Here is a 22,050-nt window from a genome sequence, read left to right on the forward strand (position 1 = left end):
TTACTAGCCCCGGGAGTAGTTCCGACGGAGCCCAAAGCTTCCAGGCGTCGTCCGCTTGAAGTGCGTCCCCCCGGCCAAATTGCGTTCGTTTATATACGTATCCGTCTGATATGCATAGATCTGGAAATGTGTCCTTAGTGTCTATCACCGTTTTTCGTACCTCACGATATTCGTCCGAATCAAAATATGGCGAGTCTAGGTATACATCCATCACTCTGTCATTGGGTATTATCTCTTACATGTCCATTCTGGGGAGGGTGTCAGGTACAACGTTTTGTGAGCCTTTTCGGTGTTCTATGTATCATGTTCTATGCTCAGAACTGCGGCCTAACACTCCAGCTCTGTCACGTTATAGTTGGCTTTGTTAAGCTTCGCTGACATATATGCAATTGGTCTTTCGTTATTGTCTTCGTCGAGTTGGAAAAGAACCCCGCCCACTCCGTCCGTCGATGCGTCGCATTGAACATAAAAACGTCTGTTGAAGTCGGGATGTGTAAGAACGGGTGCCGATATGAGGCTTTGTTTCAGCTGGTCAAACGACCGCCTGGCATCATCAGTCATTGTAAATTTCTTTATCTTTTCCTTGGTGAGGCAATCGTGCAGCGGGGCTGCAATAGTCGCGTAGTCTTGTATGAAGCGTCGGTACCAGCCTGACATGACTAAGAACCGTCGTAACTGCCTTGGGGTTTTAAGCTCACGTAACGAAGCGGATATAACCTTGTCCATTAACCGACACATCCTTGTGCCGAAGGGCATAACTGTAAACTGGTATAGAGAACTCCCGGGCACCGTGAACGCTGCCTTCTCCCTGGACCTTTTTTTCAATGGAATCTGCCAGAAGGCGTCCTTCAAGTCTATGGCTGATATAGCATTTTCAGGTCAAATGAAACTTTTTTCAAGTCAAATTAAACTTTTTTCATTTCAAATGAACCTTTTTTCAAGTCAAATGAAACCATACTACTAAGGTAATTGTCAAGATATATTTATATCGTACTTTATAAAGCTATTTATCAAATTTTTCTTTAAGACAACTATCTCTACTACTATCTAATTAGCCACATTGAAGGCAAAATTTTTGCTTAAATTTTCTTTGTGAATTTAAGCTGCAGTTAAGTTCGGCTTAGTTTAACCTTGCCTTTTGATCGTTTCAATTTTTTAATAGATAAAGTAGCAGGGTTATACGCTAGACAACTTATATACTACAGTTTAACCACCCACTGAAAATAAGCACCTATATTTTTTACGTGTATCTACTCTTATATGTTTACCCTGTCCGACCCAAAAACGTCCACTAAAAACGTTGGTATACATGAAAATTATACAATCAAATGAAAATTTTATAGTGTTCATAGTGTTTAATGTGACAAAGTGTACCACAAATCGATGGCACCGATTTTCTATGTAATTAATGGTGTAATTTTTGTAAATTTTATTTATGTTTCATTTGTAATTTTGTGAACCGCCACATCTAAAAATATTACGCCCCTGATGATGCCAAGGAAATTTGGCGAAACGTTGGGCCGTAAGGTGGAATACTTACTTACTTACTTAAGGTGGAATAAACTTTGTTTTTATTCGCACTACAACGAAATAGATCAGAATAGTTTAAAGGAAACTTAATCTCCGAAATTTTTTTTTTTTTAAATCAAAGTCAAAAAGAGTAAAAAAAAAGTGAAATTTCGCAGGCTCGAAAATTATTTGTTTGGGTATGCGTAGTGAAACTTTTTCCTGACCCCAAATCCTATCGAAAAATCGATGGCGCAATTCTAATATATATATTCTAAGTATTACATTTAAATACAATATACAATGAAAAATAATGGAATAAAAACAAATATATATGTTTTCAAAGGCCCAAACGAGTGAAGTGCAATGTAACTACGCCATAGAGTAGAAAAGATCACTTTTTACCGTTATGTTTTTCAGCATAGTTAAAAAAGATCTCTCCACAGTCCACATGCTCTACTATATAGTTGGTAAAAGTAATGTTTCTCTCAATAACTTGCTATCGTTCTATGTTGTTTGGTAAGACGTTAGTCAAAGAGAAAAGCATAATACAGAGGATTCAACCGATGCGTTAGTTGGTGTCAGACAGTGAATAGGAAATACGCTCACATCATGCTCTTTGGTTCCTTCTATTTGTTCTCCACGTTGCCTTATTCCTACGTTATTAACGAAGTATATGTAGAAGAAGAATGTGCTTTAAATATAAGAGAAGTAGATACAAGTAAAAAATATTGGTGCTTATTTTAAGTGGGTGGTTAAACTGTAGTATATAAGTTGCCTAGTGTATAACCCTGCTACTTTATCTATTAAAAAATTTAAACGATCAAAAGGCAAGGCTGAACTAAGTCTACCTTAACTTCAGCTTAAATTCACAAAGTAAATTTAAGCAAAAATTTCCCTTCAACGTGGCTAATTAGAATAGTTGTCTTAAAGAAAAATTTGAGAAATACTTAGCGTTATAAAGTACGATATAAATATATTGACAATTACCTTAGTAGTATCGTTTCATTTGACTTGAAAAAAGTTTCATTTGAAATGAAAAAAGTTTCATTTAAAATGAAAAAAGTTTCATTTAAAGTGAAAACAGTTTCATTTGACTTGAAAAAAGTTTCATTTGACCTGAAAATGCAATATATACCTAGTATTTTGCAGCCGGGTAAGTATTTCGTCGATATGAGGGAGCGGATAGGCGTCCTTGACTGTTCGCTCATTAACTTGACGCGCGCCAAAACACAGCGGATTCTTAGTCCCCTTTATTACTAAAGATATTGGTGAGTTACAACTACTGTCGGATTCTTCTATTACCCCCATACTAAGCATGCGATCTAATTCCGCGTAAACTAATTTATGAATCGCTGGAGAAATGGGGTAATAGCGTTGTTTAACTGGGAGGTTCTCATCGCGCACTTCGATGACGTGTTCTTCCAATTCGGTACGTCCTAATCCTAAGACAGCGAACGACGGGAATTGTGCCCTTACCCTCTCTAAGGGCCACAAGGTCTGCTCTGGGGTCAACACATGCTGTACACCATCGAAGGACAAGTCGCCCCCGACGGGAGCGAGATCTGCTACAGTCGTGTGGGTTGGGCTAGCCGTTGGGCCTCTACTCACTTCATTCAAATTGAAGGCTTTCCAAAAATCAATCCCAAGGAAAACTTCTTGTTGTAGTCCTGGCACTATCAAAAATTCTAGATACCTACACATTTCATCCCACCTCACTGGTAGAGTAATCACGCCTGTCACTGGTGTTTCTACTCCGTTTGGCGTTTTAATATACTGATTGCCTTTTGGAAGAATCCTTTCTTCGTTACCTTCTAAAAATTTTTGTAGTTTTATTCCAGGCAACTTGCTCCTGCTTCCTAATCCAATAAAACTAACGCGTCATTCCCCCCTATCTTTGTTTGGGCGAAAAACCTGGCCTTTCGAAGTAATTATTTTCGATATAATTTTGCTACGGATTCTTTTAAACATTTTCCTTTTTTCCTCATCCTTTCTATTTTCTTGAAATTTCTGCTTTTTCGTTTCTCTCTTATCTATCTCTAGTACTCTACTTTGCTAACATGTAGACTCCTTAATTCCCTTTGTTTCCTTACCTCTACACTATTTTCAACTTTAGTATTATCCTCTCTTCTCAAAATTCTTACTGCTTGTTGCCCGGTTCAGCTCTGCCAGTGCGTCTATTTTTGACGAAAGGGTATGGTTAGCCAAGTAGGGTTTCAGATTCCCTTTAGTGATCCCTACAAGTTCTTTCTCGGGTATCCTTTTCCGCAGCCTGAAAGTCAAATTGTTTACCTCCCCATGGAACTCATCAAATCCCTCATGCCCCAACTGTTTACGTTCCATGATTTGCCCTCTATCACCTCGTAGTCGGACTCTGCTGTTTTGAAATGGGCTAGCAGTTCTGCCTTCAGATCCGTGTATCCGAAATTCTGATCTTCGGCATGGTCTTCTAATACCTGCCAGTACCATTTCAAAGCCGCGCCCGATACGAGGCAATGAAAATTCGTAAACAGATGATGATGAGTGATTTGATATTGGACCCTCATCTTCTCAATGCGGAACAAAAAACTTTCCACAGAAATCCCCTTATCTGTGCCGTCAAACTTTATATGCCACTCCTTGAAGTCCATCTTCTTCCAACGCTGTGGCTCCTGCATGGTTTGACCTGCGGATGCTTGAGTGGAGCGGCGATCCAATGCCTGCGATGCGGATATTTCGATTTCGGCTACTCGGCCGCAGAGGTTGGCAACATAAGTTTTTATGTTTCCAAGCTCGTTTGTCCACTGAGCCATCAAATCTCCTCGCTGTGCCATCATTGCCAATAAACGGTTCAGTTACTCAGTGTTGGTGTCGGTGGTTGGAACCCTATTTCCCGTAGCCGTCGCAACCCCAGCTGCTGGTCCTCCTGACGCCTGACCCCCTTTGGATCACCTCCCCCCTCAGCGCCACCCTGCTCGTTATTTGACATTTCTAAGATTGTTTCGAGTTTTTTATTCAACCTTTCTTCGGACTTATTTGCCACTACTTGAATAACAACGGACACACTAGTTTCGCGTTCAGTCCCGCCTTCCAATGAGCCGAAAATCCTGGCTGTACATTTGTTGAAGTAGTCTATAGGGACGAAGTCTACTGGGTGCTGAATACCAGTATCAATTTGGTTGCACAGTGATCCAACCACCTAATTTCCTAACTCCCGCGCAAGGCCACGCGTAATAGATCTATGCCCACTGAACAGGCCCAAAACAACTGGTGCTCTTTCTGCCCTGTTATCTTCGCCAGACATGCACCCACACTCACTCAACTGATTCACAAAAGTCAGTCACTCAGAGCCTACGAAAAAAATCGGTTGAAAAAATATACTGAAAAATTCACGGATTCAAATCCTAACTTAGGAAAAAAATAGATAAAAACAAATTTTGAATGCCGCAATAAAAAATTCAAATAACTCCCAATGTAAAGTAAAAAAATTAAAAAAAAAAAATCTTTTTGAAAAAAGTACAACTATTTCCGGTGGCGGCCACAGTGGTGTGATGGTAGCGTGCTCCGCCTATCACACCGTATGCCCTGGGTTCACACCCGGCCGAAGCAACATCAAAATTTTGGAAAAAAGGTTTTTTTCGCCCTCGGCAGTGTTTGGCAAGCGCTCCGAGTGTATTTCTGCCATGAAAAGCTCTCAGTGAAAACTCATCTGCCTTGAAGATGCCGCTCGGAGTCGGCATAAAATATATAGGTCCCGTCCGGCCAATTTGTAGGGAAAATCAAGAGGAGCACGATGCAAATTGGAAGAGAAGCTCGGCCTTAGATCTCAGCGGAGGCTATCGCGCCATAAATTTATCTTTTTTTTCCAGTTACATAAAATAACACTAAAACAAAAATAGAGAAAAAATTCAATTAAAATTCAAAAAAGGTAAAAGAAAACAAATCAATTACCAAAAAAACAGAACGAAAATTTAAAGATAGGAGTAAACTTTCCAATGAAAAGAAATTAAATTATTATTAGAATTACGAAGAAATTCACTGAATTCAATAAAAATTAAAGTCAATTCAACGAATCAAATGAAATAAACAAAGGTAGAAACAGTAAAAAAATTAAAATTTCGCGAGATTAAATTTAAACCAAAAATAACAATAGATATAAATTCTAAAAAAATGAATTATTTTCGAAATTAAGTAAGAGAATAAAACGGGTAATCCCGAGAACTGAGAAAAAAATATATATATAAGAAAAAAATTAACAATTCAAAAGGAATTCAATCTTAACGTTTGATCAATGATAGAAAGAAATCATCAAATAAGATTTAAATTCAATGCTGGCTAAAAAAAAATATCGAAATCAATCAAAAAAAAAAAAAATCCAAGACTTAAATTAAAAAAAAGGAAATAAAAAGGTGAATTAACAAATATATGAAATTATATTTGAAATTAAACCTAACTTAAAAATAAAAATTCTCTTGATTAAATAAAAAAAGATATAACGCTCTTCGAAATCAACATTCAAGAATGCCGAAGGGGTAAAAGGAATCGTATTCGGCAATTCAAATTATCAAAACGAAATATATAAGATTACGCGGTCATAACAATAAAACTGATATGTGTAAAAATAATTAAATTCAAGATAAAACCAGTAAGGACGGGACTGTCTTCGGCCGTGCCGAAGACTTCATACCTTTCATGAATGGGACTGAACAATAATTTTATCCCATTCGTAACCTCCAACTAATAAGATAAAAAATATATAACGAACAGATATACATACCTAAGAGATTTTTAAGATAAATATAAAATAAAACAAGTAAGAAAGGGTAAGTTCGGGTGTAACCGAACATTACATACTCAGCTGAGAGCTTTGGAGACAAAATAAGGGAAAATCACCATGTAGGAAAATTAACCTAGGGTAACCCTGGAATGTGTTTTTATGACATGGGTATCAAATGGAAGGTTTTAAAAAGTATTTTAAAAGGGAGTCGGCCATAGTTCTAAAGGTGGACCAGGGGTGACTGTAGAATGTGTTTGTACGGTATTGGTATGAAATGAATGGTGTAATGAGTATTTTAAAAGGGAGTGGGCCTTAGTTCTATATGTGGACGCTTTTTCCAGATATCGCCATATAGGTGGACCAGGGGTAACTTTATAATGTGTTTGTACGATATGGGTATCAAATTAAAAGTATTAATGAGGGTTTTAAAAGGAAGTGGCCCTTAGTTGTATATGTGAAGGCGTTTTCGAGATATCGACCAAAATGTGGACCAGGGTGACCCAGAACATCATCTGACGGGTACCGCTAATTTATTTATATATGTAATACCACGAACAGTATTCCTTCCAAGTTTCCAAGGGTTTTTGATTTCGCCCTGCAGAACTTTTACATTTTCTTTTCTAAAGTTATTTTTTGCGTCAATAAACCAATCAAATTACCATCTTTCATCTCTTTCTCGTATTTGGTATATTATTATGGCATTTTTTTCATTTTTAGTAATTTTCGATATCGAAAAAGTGGGCGTGGTCATAGTTGGATTTCGGCCATTTTTTACACCAAAATAAAGTGAGTTCAGATAAGTACGCGAACTGAGTTTAGTAAATATATATCGGTTTTTGTTCAAGTTATCGTTTTTACGGCCGAGCGGAAGGACAGACGGTCGACTGTGTATAAAACTTGGGAGTGGCTTCAACTGATTTCGCCCATTTTCACAGAAAACAGTTACCGTCATAGAGTCTATGCCTCTACAAAATTTCAGAAGGATTGGTAAATTTTTGTTCGACTTATGGCATTAAAAGTGTTCTAGACAAACTAAATGAAAAAGGGCGGAACCACGCCCATTTTGAAATTTTCTTTTATTTTTGTATTTTGTTGCACCATATCATCACTGGAGTTGAATGTTGACATAATTTACTCTGCTCAACTGAGTATAAAAATAGGTTGGTACTTTGTGTGAGGATGCAAATTTTCTCGTTTTTTGTGGTCTGCATGTAAAAACTATGATTACGAATCACGTATTTCAACAATATATGACGTAGAAGTAAGTATTTGATGAAATTTGATGAAATTTTAAGCTTCTAGCCGTAAAAAAGGGCAAAAATTACAGTTTATATGGGGTATATAATATATATGCCACCGATCCCTACGATTTTTTCAGACAATAGTATATGCTATATACGTAAGCATTTCGTGAAATTTGAAGCTTCTAGCTGTTAAATGGGGCAGAAATTGCGAAAAGTCTCTTATCTGAACAATCGGTTGTATGAGATATTTACTATATGTATATACCACCGATCTCTATGATTTTTCCAAACAACAATATATGCTATACACGTAAGTATTTGTTGAAAACTGAAGCTTCTAGCTGTTAAAATGGGGCTGAAATTGAGAAAATATATATACACTATATATATACTACGCATTACAATTTCAATTATAATATTGAGACGAATATTAGTGACACTAAGTCAAGTGTAGGCAAAAATGTTGTGTGTATGTATTAGTGAGAGCGCTTTGATCGCACGAACCAATTGATCCACTGATCATTCGCTTGTTAGACTGCAACGGCTAAGCACGCAATAAATAATAAATTATTGATGCGCACAATGGCAAGCTTGATAGGAATTTTATAAAGACTTGATTTTTGATCAATTTTCATAAAATCCTGTTGCATTTTTTCATATTAAATTAATTCATATTAATATGTAATGTATTTACGTAAATACGTGCATATATTTTTCGCTGCGCAACTAACGATACCAACACTCGATGTTGACACGCCAATTGCTTATTGCAGACTGAACAATTCACTAAACAAACAGCACAGGCTATCTGTGCGAGTTGCTCACCATCTTAAGATGTATGAAACGCCGATGTCTGCACTAAGTCAAACTTACATCACTAGTCTGATGCTAAGTAAATGAAGCCACAACAACAATAAAGCAAGCAGTCACTTGTATTTACATCAGACATCGGCGTTTCATAGATCAATTGATCAGACAAACAGGTTACGCTCTTCACACAGACAGGTTGCGCTCTTTGCTTACCAAATGATTTAGTCGTCGCTGAACAAGTCGCGTAGCAACATCGTATGTGGCTATCGCTTGTTTGCGCAGCGAAAGATAAAAATATGCATGAATGTACGTATAATTTTTTTAGTTAGCATAGAAAATTGTTCGCTTTGCATATTGCGCATCAAAAAAATAGAAGTCTTTGTTAGTAGCTGTCTAACAAGTGACTGACATGAAAACCAATTGTTTCGCGCGATCAATGCGCTCTCACTTACTTATACACTTGCATTTACAAATCTGCCAATGCCTGATTTACATAAACGAGTCAATCATTATGTCTACACATATGTACGTACACGCAGCGGAGAGAAAACGCGCAAACACACGCATGTATCTTATCTGAGATACTCCCAAAAGTATGCAATAATTTGTGCAAGTATCACTCACATAGACACGCGCATATGAGAGGCTGTAGTCGTGCATCTGTAGTTATAGCTGATAAGTTTATTGCTGACAAATAAGTAGTAGATTCTAGATGTAGAAATGCCTAGAAGTATGCGAGCGACACAGCACAGAGTATAAAAGAGCGCCACGTGAGCATTCAGTAGTCAGTTTGATTTAAGCACGCTATCTGTCGAGCAATACAGGTGTTATTTTGAAAGTAGTCTAATAAAGACCATTTTGCATGATCGAATATTGGAGTTATTTATTCAAAAGTTTAGTGATTCGAACGTTAGCAGAAGGTTGCAAATATTCGTTACAATTGGTGTCAGAAGAGGAATTGTTGAATAAATTCCGAAGATTGCGAATACAACTTGGAGATGGCAAAGTGGAGTGAATTGAAGATCCAGCAACTGAAGGAGTTGGAGAGCCATGGATTGAATACAACCGGCAATAAACTCGAACTTCAAGCACGGCTACGAGAGGTATTGGGGTTGGAAGGAATTAATGTGGACGAGTATGTCTTTTATCCTGACGTGGAAGAGTCAACAACAAAAATTGAAGAAAAAAACGAAACATCGCAGACAGTTACCAACACAGACTTGAACATGATATTGGCTGCAATATCTGCACAAACATCGACAGTAATATCAATGTCGTCGCAAATGTCATCTCAACTGGAAGAACACAAAACATATGTGGCATCTCACCTAGAATTCCAGGAGAACAATATAACATCCAAGATGGAATCCCAAGAGACACGAATAACATCAAAGATCGAAGCGCAAGAAACGCGTATTTCAGAAATGTCGACACAGATTACATCAAAGATTGAAACACAACTGAAAGAACAAGAGGCACGCATAACAGTACAACTCGAAGCGCAGGAGGCGCGTATATCATCAAAACTCGAAGCGCGTACGGACGAGAAAATAACGCAGTTTGAGGAAAAAATCGAAGCCGGGGTGGATGCTTTGAGAGGTCGTATACAGGAGTTGTAATCAAATCGCCCAGCTGTTTCAGCAAGCAATCCAAAGGTAAAAACACCATTCTTTGACGGTTCTGTTCTTTTCCAGGTCTTTAAGCTACAGTTTGAGAAGAGGTCAGCAGTGAACAACTGGAATGCTGAAGATAAAGTTGCAGCTCTATTCGTGGCATTGAAAGGACCAGTTGCCGAAATCTTACAAACCATTGCAGAGGGAGAACGGAACAGTTATGAAGCATTGATGGCCGCTGTCGAGAGACGTTATGGAAGCGAGCATAGAAAAAAGATATACAAAATGGAGTTACTGAACCGCTTCCAGAGGCCTGGTGAAACTTTGCACGAGTTTGCGTCGGATGTTGAAGGGCTGGCTCAAATAGCGAATGCAGACGCACCCGTCGAATACACCGAAAGGTTACAAATCCAGAGCTTTATAAATGGCATACGGGACGTAGAAACGAAGCGAGCGACTTACGCAAACCCAAAACCCACATTCGCAGAAACGGTATCACATGCTCTGATTCAGGAAACAGCATCGCTTCTGTGTAAGTCAACGTTCAAAACACGCCGTGTGGAGGTAGAAAGACCAGACTGGTTGAGCACAATATTGGAGGCGCTGAAGGGATCACAACAGAAAAATGACGGAGTTATGAATTGTTTCAAGTGCGGTAACCCAGGTCACATTGCAAGTCATTTCAGCAGTAGTAGTTCCAACTTGTGTGGCCGTAAACGCAAAGCTAGAGGAGATAATCAAGAGCGAGTCAGATGTAAAGATCGAAAACTTGCCCCAGATATTGAATGTTCTGTGATATCTGTGTCGCAAATTGGAAAGAAATCAAGCAGTCTTACCGTCAGAGGGGATGTCGATGGCAAAGAACGTGTACTGACTTTAGATACGGGCGCATCTCATCCCTTGATTCGATCTGATTTGGTCAACAGGAGAGTAAAACCGTTACCTGGAGCAAGGTTCCGTACGGTCACAGGCGAGTATAACCAAGTCCAGGGAGAAGTGATATGTGAAGTCTTAATTGGGAAGGTCATGGTTCTATACAAATTCATTGTGGCGGAGATTGTTGATGAAGTCATATTGGGAGTGGACTTCTTATTTGACCATGACATCAGGATCGATATGCAGGAGTATGCGCTATAAGTATCAGGATATTCTACTTAACTTTAGGTTGGAGGAAGGGTTCAGCAGTAATCGAGTACTGGTGGAGAAGACTCGACAACGACCACGAAAGTCAAAGGTAAAGGTTGATGTATCGAATGGGCCAAATAAAGCGAAACCAAAAGTACCTGCGAGGGAAACACTGGCACTGACAAAACCAAAGGGACGCCCAAAAACGAAGGAAAGGATTTCCAAGAAGGAATGCGAGGGTAGTTTCAAGCCCGGGCGCACTACTGTTGTGAAACGTGGGAACGATACTGATTATGCGAAGCCAATCCGTCAAGCGCAAGCTCTGCGAAGGAATTCATTGGCCAAAGAACAGAGTGTCAGGGAACGGCCCAGGGTATAGAGTAGTAGAATGAAAGACAGGTATGACAAAAACTATAATTTGGAAGGTTTCTTGGAGGGAGATTTGGTACTGCTATACAACCCTCATCGGCGGAAAGGTGTTCCATCCAAATTTTGGTGCAGTTGGGAAGGCCCGTGCATAGTTGTGAAGAGGATAAGTGATGTCATCTACCGCATACAAATAATTGGGAAACAGCGAAATAGAGGGGTGATTCATTTGAAGAGGCTAGCAGCTGTTAGATCGAGAGATTTGTCTGATCGGGACGATGGGGAGCCATCGTGAGGAGCTCAGAAGGGAGCTTACGCGAGGTGCTCATAAGGGAGGTCATTGCCCATAAGGGGGCTGACGCGACGTGCTCATAAAGTAGCCGGATTCCCAGTAGGGGGAACACGCGAACTGAATGCAACGAGGTTAATTATTTATTTATTTCGTTTAAAATATCAGGCCAAACACAAGAGTATGGCAGTATGTAAAGCAGCAAATGAACATTCGAAGCTAATGCAGTTGTACAGGTCGTTATATCGTGAGCACCAAATCCGCATATGATTATTTATTTATTTAAAGTCGACAACAAACGTAAAATGATCGGCCACATGAATATGTATACAGTTCAAACGCTCTCATTACGTAAAGCGGCAAAAGTACATTCAAGACTAATACAGCTATACAAGTCATTGTAGTGCGAGCAACAGATAAGCAGAGGATTATTTCTAGAAAAGTTTCGTCGGCAAAGGTGTAAATGAAAACGTACATAGTGTCTGGATACTATAGGAGGGATAGCAAAATTCAATCGACTTAGAAGGTCTGTGGAGTCGATTTCTTCAATAATGAGCTTATGGATGAACAATAAAAAATAAATAAATGTAAGGCGCGATAAATTCCGAAGATATTTTAGGCCGAGCTTCTATTCCAATTTGCGTCGTGCTCCTTTTTAATTTTTCCTACAAATTGACGGGACGGGACTTACTAGTTTTATGCCGACCCCGAACGGCATGTGCGAGGAAAATGAGTTTTCACTGAGAGCTTTTAATGGCAGAAATAGACTCATAGTGCTTGCCAAACACTGCCGAGGGGCGACCCCACTTAGAAAAATTTAGTTCTAATTGATAAACCTTATTTCTAAAATTTTGATGTTGCTTTGCCCGGGGCGTGAACCTAGGGCATTCGGTGTGGTAGGCGGAGCACGCTACCATCACACCACGGCGGCCGACAATAAACAATACCCCAAGAAATATTCTGCGATTTTGTAGAGTGGGTAAGTTAATAAGAAGAAGCCTACTTCTGTATGGTGGTAGGTGAAGATTTGAGTCCCAATTAAGACCACGTAATGCAAATATCAGAAATTGCTTTTGTACAGATTCAGTGCGCTTTATATGATATTGAGAGACAGGACACCAAACGCATGAGCAATACTCAAGTTATGGACGGACAAGCGATGTGTAGAGAGTTTTTGTGAGGTACGGGTCATGAAACTCTTTAGCCCACCTTTTAACAAATCCAAGTACACCCAACGCCTTTTTGGCAATAGATGAAATGTGGATGTTAAAACTCAGTTTATTATCAAAAAGGACACCTAAATCATTTGCAATAGATATACGCAACAAAGGGGTGCCATCTATTGAATAAGGATTCAAAACTGGGTTCACACGGTGAAAAGTCATATGCTTACATTAAGATCAATTTAAAACAAGTAAGGAAGGCTAAGTTCGGGTGTAACCGAACATTACATACTCAGTTGAGAGCTATGGAGGCAAAATAAGGAAAATCACCATGTAGAAAATGAACCTAGGGTAACCCTGGAATGTGGTTGTATGACATGTGTATCAAATGGAAGGTATTAAAGAGTATTTTAAAGGAGAGTAGGCCATAGTTCTATGGATGGACGCCATTTAGGGATATCGCCATAAAGGTGGACCAGGGCTGACTCTAGAATTTGTTTGTACGATATAAGTATCAAATGAAAGGTGTTACTGAGCATTTTAAGAGGGAGTGGGCCTTAGGTCTATCGGTGGACGCCTTTTCGAGATATCGCCATTAAGGAGGACTAGGGGTGACTCTAGAATGTGTTTGTACGATATGGGTATCAAATGAAAGGTGGTAATGAGTATTTTAAAAGGGAATGGGCTTTAGTTCTATAGGTGAACGCCTTTTCGAGAAATCGCCATAAAGGTGGACCAGGGGTGACTCTAGAATATGTTTATACGATATGGGTATCAAATGAAAGCTGTTAATGAGTATTTTGAAAAGGAGTGATCCTTAGTTTCATAGGTGGACGCCGTTTCGAGATATCGCCATAAAGGTGGACCAGGGATGTCTCTAGAATGTGTTTGTACGATATGGGAATCAAATGAAAGGTGCTACTGAGCATTTTAAGAGGGAGTGGGCATTAGGTCTATAGGTGGACGCCTTTTCGAGATATCGCCATTAGGGTGGGCCAGGGGTGACTCTAGAATGTTTGTACGATATGGGTATCAAACGAAAAGTGTTACTGAGCATTTTAAAAGGGAGTGGGCATTAGGTCTATATGTGGACGCCTTTTCGAAATGTCGCCATTAGGGTGGGCCAGGGGTGACTCTAGAATGTGTATGTATGATATAGTATCAAATGAAAGATGGTAATAAGTATTTTAAAAGGGAGTAATCCCTAGTTCTATAGGTGGACGCCTTTTCGAGATATCGCCATAAAGGTGGACCAAGGGTGACTCTAGAATGTTTGTACGATATGGGTATCAAACGAAAGGTGTTACTGAGCATTTTAAGAGGGAGTGGGCATGAGGTGTATAGGTGGACGCCTTTTCGAGATATCGTCATTAGGGTGGGCCAGGGGTGACTCTAGAATGTGTTTGTACGATATGGGTATCAAACGAAAGGTGTTACTGAGCATTTTAAGAGGGAGTGGGCATTAGGTCTATAGGTGGACGCCTTTTCGAGATATCGCCATTAGGGTGGGCCAGGGGTGACTCTAGAATGTTTGTACGATATGGGTATCAAACGAAAGGTATTACTGAGCATTTTAAGAGGGAGTGGGCATTAGGTCTATAGGTGGACGCCTTTTCGAGATATCGCCATTAGGGTGGGCCAGGGGTGACTCTAGAATGTGTTTGTACGATATGGGTATCAAATGAAAGGCGGTAATGAGTATTCTAAAAGGGAGTAATCCTTAGTTCTATAGGTGGACGCCTTTTCGAGATATCGCCATAAAGGTGGACCAAGGGTGACTCTAGAATGTTTGTACGATATGGATATCAAACGAAAGGTGTTACTGAGCATTTTAAGAGGGAGTGGGCATTAGGTCTATAGGTGGACGCCTTTTCGAGATATCGCCATTAGGGTGGGCCAGGGTGACTCTAGAATGTGTTTGTACGATATGGGTATCAAATGAAAGGTGGTAATGAGTATTTTAAAAGGGAGTAATCCTTAGTTCTATAGGTGGACGCCTTTTCGAGATATCGCCATAAAGGTGGACCAAGGGTGACTCTAGAATATTTGTACGATATGGGTATCAAACGAAAGGTGTTACTGAGCATTTTAAGAGGGAGTGGGCATTAGGTCTATAGGTGGACGCCTTTTCGAGATATCGCCATTAGGGTTGGCCAGGAGTGACTCTAGAATGTTTGTACGATATGGGTATCAAACGAAAGGTGTTACTGAGCATTTTAAGAGGGAGTGGGCCTTAGGTCTATAGGTGGACGCCTTTTCGAGATATCGCCATTAGGGTGGGCCAGGGGTGACTCTAGAATATTTGTACGATATGGGTATCAAACGAAAGGTGTTACTGAGCATTTTAAGAGGGAGTGGACATTAGGTCTATAGGTGGACGCCTTTTCGAGATATCGCCATTAGGGTGGGCCAGGGGTGACTCTAGAATGTTTGTACGATATGGGTATCAAACGAAAGGTGTTACTCAGCATTTTAAGAGGGAGTGGGCATTAGGTCTATAGGTGGACGCCTTTTCGAGATATCGCCATTAGGGTGGGCCAGGGGTGACTCTAGAATGTGTTTGTACAATATGGATATCAAATTAAAGTATTAATGAGGGTTTTAAAAGCGAGTGGCCCTTAGATGTATATGTGAAGGCGTTCTCGCGATATCGACCAAAATGTGGACCAGGTGATCCAGAAAATCATCTGTCGGGTACTGCTAATTTATTTATATATGCAATACCACTAACAGTATTCCTGCCAAGATTCCAAGGGCTGTTGATTTCGCCTTGTAGAACTTTTTCAATTTCTTCTACCTAATATGGTAGGTGTCACACCCATTTAAAAAGCTTTTTCCAAAGTTATATTTTGCGTCAATAAACCAATCCAGTTACGATGTTTCATCCGTTTTTTCGTATTTGGTATAGAATTATGGCATTTTTTTTTCATTTTTCGTAATTTTCGATATCGATAAAGTGGGCGTGGTTATGGTCGGATTTCTGCCATTTTTTATACCAAAATAAAGTGAGTTCAGATAAGTACGTAGGCTAAGTTTAGTAAAGATATATCGGTTTTTGCTTAAGTTATTGCCTTAACAGCCGAGCGGAAGGACAGACGGTGGACTGTGTATAAAAACTGGGCGTGGCTTCCACCGATTTCGCCCATTTTCACACAGAACAGTCATAGAATCTATGCCTCTACCAAATTTGAGAAGGATTGGTAAATTTGTGTTCGACTTATGGCATTAAAAGTATTCTAGACAAACTAAATGAAAATGGGCGGAGCCACACCCATTTTGAAATTTTCTTTTATTTTTGTATTTTTTGCATCATATCATTACTGGAGTTGAATTTTGACTTAATTTACTTATATACAGTAAAGATATTAAATTTTTTGTTAAAATTTGAATTTAAAAAAAATTTTTTTTAAAAAGTGGGCGTGTTCTTCATCCAATTTTGCTAATTTTTATTTAGCACATATATAGTAATAGTAGTAACGTTCCTGCCAAATTTCATCATGATATCTTCAACGACTGCCAAATTACAGCTTGCAAAACTTTTAAATTACCTTCTTGTAAAAGTGGGCGGTGCCACGCCCATTGTCCCAAATCTTACTAATTTTCTATTCTGCGTCATAACGTCAACCCATCTACCAAGTTTCATCGCTTTAACCGCCTTTGGCAATGAATTATCGCATTTTTTCGGTTTTTCGAAATTTTCGATATCGAAGAAGTGGGCGTGGTTATAGTCCGATATCGATCATTTTAAATAGCGATCTGAGATGAGTGCCCAGGACTCTGCAAACCAAATTTCATCAAGATACCTCAAAATTTACTCATGTTATCGTGTTAACGGACAGACGGACGGACGGACGGACGGACATGGCTCAATCAAATTTTTTTCGATACTGATGATTTTTATATATGGAAGTCTATATCTATCTCGATTCCTTTATACCTGTACAACCAACCGTTATCCAATCAAAGTTAATATACTCTGTGAGCTCTGCTCAACTGAGTATAACTAGTAAATTTGTTGAGCACCAACATTGGAACGAGCCTAAATCGGCCTGATGAAGGGTTCCCCGTATCGGTAGGACAATAAGTGTAGCCAAGTTTTACATCACGCATACATTATAGTATGGGAATGCAATATAATTTGTGGTAAGTCGTTTCTGAACAGGGTAAAGAGCAAAGGCCTAAGTGTCTTCTTTGAGGTACACCGGAGAAAACTCCAAACGATTCCGATAGATTCCATTTAAACAGGATTTTTCAGGACCTGTTAGAAAGATAGCTAGTCAGCCAAATTAAAAGGCGAAACGAAAAGCCCAATAAATCCAGCTTGAATTAGTAGCTCATGATTGACGGTATCGAATTCTTTGCTGAAACCAGTGTATATGTCGTCAGTTTGCTTGTTAGCTAAAAATCCTTCCATAACTATAGACGTAAATACGAGCAAGTTGGTAGTGGTTGACCTTTGATGTATGAAACCGTGTTGGCATGGAGATAAAAGGGAACTGCACTGATATTGAAGTTGGGTGGTAACAATCTGTTCAAAAACTTTAGCAATAGCTGAAAGTTTAGCAATGCCCCTGTAGTTCTCGACGTTCCACCTACTACCTTTTTTTTGCAAGGGTATAATAAAAGACTGTTTCCAAAGTGTAGGGAATGAAGCAGATCTCAGAGATAATTCAAATAATTTTAGAATAGGCTCATATATATATGCAGCGCAGTACTTAAGCACGCAACTGGGAACACCATCTGGTCCCGGAGAAAACGTGGGTTTCAAAGATTGAAGACAATAAAATCAGTTTTGTAGAAGCATCTGGAGCGGGGTGGAGACATTGATTGGATCATGCGAGGTTGAATGATATCGAGTGCGATCTCAAGCGTAGGATGTACAGGGTCTTCAGATAAGGATAATGGTGGAATTTTAGTAAGGGCAGTACCCACCGAGTCATCAACAAATACTAAATCCAGCAACTTATTTCTATTCTTTGGTACATTATTAATTTGAAGAAGGGATGAATCCAACAGGCATTTGATATAATCGCGTTCAATTGATGGTGTTAAAAAGTTTGAATCACTAATATTAACCCAAGTTACTGTTGGCAAATTAAAATCCCCAACAACCACAAGTCGATCATTACTTCCCAACATAGAATGCAAGTCGCGAACGGCCAAGCTATGACTAGTATACACATGCATATCCGAGCGGGGTGGTATATAAGAACAGCAAACAGTTACGCGAAAGACACCAAACGAAAATCTAACTGCTATGAATTCGATATCAGAGACATCGTTCAGAGAAATAAACTCAGATGAAAGCTTTGAATCAACAGCAATAAGAACGCCACCCGCCTTGGAGATGCGGTCACGCCGATAAACAACATATTTATTTGAGAATACCTCAGAATTGAAATTATCAGGCTTTAGCCAGGTCTCCGTAAAGGCGATTAATTTTGAAAATTGAAGCTATTAAGGAAAAAAGGGACGAGGTTTGATCGTAGACCACGAACATTTTGATAACTAATGATGAGATAGGACAAATCAATAATTACTTTTGTGTTGTTTTTTCTGTGTTCATCATTACATTTTATGGATTTGGATTAACCGATATAACAAGTTCAGCCCTCGGCTTTCTGGTAAATAAATGTACCACCTTATGTACCGGTCAAAAAGAAGGATCAAGCACCTTGTCGAAAAATGCATCAGAAACAGATATTTTAAACGAGGAAATGTCTCTCTTATACTTAAATTTAAATTTATAAACATTGATGTTACTGGTGGGCGCGCATCAAGCTTACTTACTTACTTAATTGGCGATTAACCGTCTAAACGGTTATGGCGTCCAACAAGGCGCACCAGTCGCTCCGCCAACCGGCGCCTATTGGTCACACCAAGGGAGTTTAAATCGTTTTCCACCTGCTGCTTCCAATGGGGGCCCGCTCTACCACTACTTCCATAGGCGGGTTCCGATAGAAACACTTTCTTGGCCGGAGCATCATCTTTCATTCGCATAACATGGCCTAGCCAGCGCAGCCGTTGCGGTTTAATTCGCTGGAATATGTGGATGTCTGCGTATAGCTCGTACAGCTCATCATTAAATCTTCTTCGGTACTCGCCATCGCAAACGCGTAGAGGTCCAGAAATCTTTCGAAGAACTTTCCTCTCGAACACTCCCAAAGCCAATTCATCTGCTGTTGTCATGGTCCATGCTGCTGCCCCATATAGCAGGACGGGTACGATGAGTGACTAGTAGAGTATGATTTTCGTTCGGCGAGAGAGGACTTTACTTTTCAATTGCCTAGCTAGTCCAAAGTAGCATTTATTGGCAAGATTGATTCTTCGCTGGCTTTCATTGCTGATGTTATTGCTAGTGTTGATGCTGGTTCCCAAATAAACGAAGTCTTGTACTATTTCGAAATTATGGCTCCCAACAGTGGCGTGCTTTGCAAGGCCCGTATGCGCTGACTCTTTGCTCGACGACAGCAGGTACTTCGTTTTGTCCTCATTCACCATCAAACCCATCTTTACCGTTTCTTTTTCCAGTTTGGAGTAAGCAGAATTAACAGCGCGGGTGTTAAGGCCGATGATATCAATGTCATCGGCATATGTCAGTAATTGCATGCTTTTATAGAATATTGTTTCAGTGCGGTTAAGTTCTGCAGCTTGTATAATTTTCTCCAGCATCAAATTAAAGAAATCGCACGATAGAGGGTCACCCTGTCTGAAACCTCGTTTAGTTTCGAACGGCTAGGAGAGGTCCTTTCCAATTCTGACTGAGCTGATGGCGTTGCTCAACGTCATTTTGCACAGCCGTAAAATTTTGCGAGGAAACCAAATTCAAACCAGAGAACTGCAAAAATAAGAACTTTCTGGATTTAATCAAATATTAAAACTTGCATTCACAGTCAATCATGCGAATAAACTCATATTGAATAAACTCATAATTGAATAAACTCGTAATTGAATAAACTCAGCATCTGTCTTTACAAGACTCTGTTAGCATGATTGCGATCGAATGACCGAACTGGTTTGCGTACGATTGTATTGATCAAACGAAGGCAAACGGAGAATAAAATCAAAGCACTAGAATTAGTATCGTTTAGTTCGGCAAACAAACAGAATCGTAGGCAATGTTTATATGTATGTTTATATATATTTTTATATGTAGCTTGTCGCCGTGGTGTAAGGCAGAAGAATCATGCAAATATTCAGACGCATGGAGTTTTCATATTTGCCTTTTCATTCCGATGAATGTAATCGCCGTTGAGGTAAAAGAACAAAAGCTTGAATTGATTATATTCACGCATGCAATAAGTTAGTTGATTTTAAATCAATTTCGATTATGTTCGTTTAAACAAGTTGGATCATTGAATACGATCATGTTGCCGAATGTAATCGAAAATTGTTGTGTTCGGTTTTTGCAGTTCATTGATTCAGACATAGCGGCATATAGGCAGCTCCTTTTTGTGCTGTCGAAGGCTGCTTTAAAATCGACGAAGAGGTGATGTGTGTCGATTCTTTTTTCGCCGGTTTTTTCAAAGATTTGACACATTGTAAAAATCTGTTCGATGGTAGATTTACCAGATCTGAAGCCGTACTGATAAGGTCCAATCAGCCGATTCACGGTGGGCTTCAATCTTTCGCACGATACACTGATATAGGCTGATAGGCTATAGTTGGTGCAGTTTGCAGTATCCCCTTTCTTGTGGACTGGGCAAAGAACAGTTAGATTCAAATCGTCGGGCATGCACTCGTCCGCCCATATTTTGCGAAGAAGCTGATGTATGCGCCTTACCAACCCCTCGCCGCCGTATTTGAATAGCTCTGCAGGCAATACATCAGCGCCCGCGACCTTGTTGTTTTTCAATCTAGTTTTTGCTATTCTGACTTCGTCGTAATCGGGTGGGGGACATTTATTCCATCATCATTGATTGCGGGATCGGGTTCGTCATCTCTGCGCGGTGAATTGCTGCCTCCATTTAATAGAGCAGAGAAGTGTTCCCTTCATAATCCAAGCACTCTCTGGACATCAGTTACAAGGCAACCGTTTTCAATCTTATAGGAGTTTGCCCCGGTCTTAAAACCTTCCGTCTGTCGCCGAATTTTTTGGTAAAAATTTGGCGTTGTTTCTGGTGGCTAGCAGCCCAAGCTCCTCGAACGCCTTTCTGTATCTGTTTTATTATTCCTGAAAAGGCATCTCGCTTCCCTTTTTAACTCGTAATAGCGTTCACACACTCCTCTTGTTGCGCTCGCTTTTAACGTAGACCTGTAGGAAGCGTCTTTTCTTTCGGTTAGAGCGCGGCATTCTTCATCGTACCAGTTGTCTATCTGTGGCCGCCGGTAACCAATTTTTTCATGGGCAGCAGCACGAGGTGTTTGGAGATATACTCCCACTACTCCTTCCTTCCGTCAGGCTGAGTTGTGCTCTCAGAGAGCAGGTTTGAGAGTCGAGTTCCGAAATCATTGGCAGTCTATTGTGATTGAAGCTTTTCGACGTCTAGCTTTCCTTGTGTTTTTTGTTCCTTGGTTTTAGCCGCGCTGAGGCGGGTGTGTATTTTGGCTGCAATAAAATAATGGTCCGAGTCGATGTTAGGTCCTCGGATCGTGCGCACATCTAAAACACTGAAGGCATGCCGTCCGTCTATCACAACGTGATCGATGTGATTGCTAGTATTTCGATCAGGAAACAGCCACGTAGCTTAATGTATCTTTTTATGCATGAAACTCGTGCTGGATATGACCATGTTTCGGGCACCGGCAAAGTCAATCAGCCTCAGTCCGTTAGGAGAAGTTTCATTGTGTAGGCTGAACTTTCCGACTGTAGGACCAAAAACACCTTCTTTGCCCACCCTGGCGTTAAAGTCGCCAAGCACGACTTTTATATCATGACGTGGCCGCGCTCGTATATGCGTTCTAATTGCTCATGAAACATGTCTTTCACCTCATCGCCTTTCTCTCCTGTCGGCGCATGGGCGCAGGTGAATGATATATTAAAAAAATTTTGCTTTTTATTCGGATAGCGGCGAGACGCTCGTACACAGACTTGAACGTCAGAACTTGGCGACAAAGTCTCTCTCCCACCATGAATCCGACGCCGAAACTGCGCTTATTCGTATGGCCACTCCAATAGATGTCAGAATTTTTGATCTTCTTTGTTCCTTGCTTCGTCCAACGCATTTCTTGGATGGCG

At 40.0% G+C, this 22,050-nt stretch overlaps 1 protein-coding gene across 3 annotated transcripts in view; it reads right to left on the reverse strand.

Moving 5' to 3' along the window:
• Positions 1-22,050, reverse strand: part of LOC137234270 (protein pangolin-like) — a 1,155,323-nt gene that overhangs the window by 50,377 nt on the left and 1,082,896 nt on the right. For 2 of the 3 annotated variants that reach the window (XM_067757881.1, XM_067757880.1), the window contains exon 4: positions 2,109-2,200. The exons of the other annotated variant lie outside the window; for it this stretch is intronic. In XM_067757881.1, coding sequence (XP_067613982.1) covers positions 2,171-2,200 — 30 coding nt within the window. In that variant the 3' untranslated portion in view covers positions 2,109-2,170. Of the gene's footprint in view, positions 1-2,108; positions 2,201-22,050 lie in introns of those variants that run through there. 3 annotated transcript variants of the gene reach the window in all.

The sequence above is a fragment of the Eurosta solidaginis genome, chromosome X (assembly GCF_040869045.1).
Source record: "Eurosta solidaginis isolate ZX-2024a chromosome X, ASM4086904v1, whole genome shotgun sequence".
NCBI classification, from domain to species: Eukaryota; Metazoa; Arthropoda; class Insecta; order Diptera; family Tephritidae; genus Eurosta; species Eurosta solidaginis.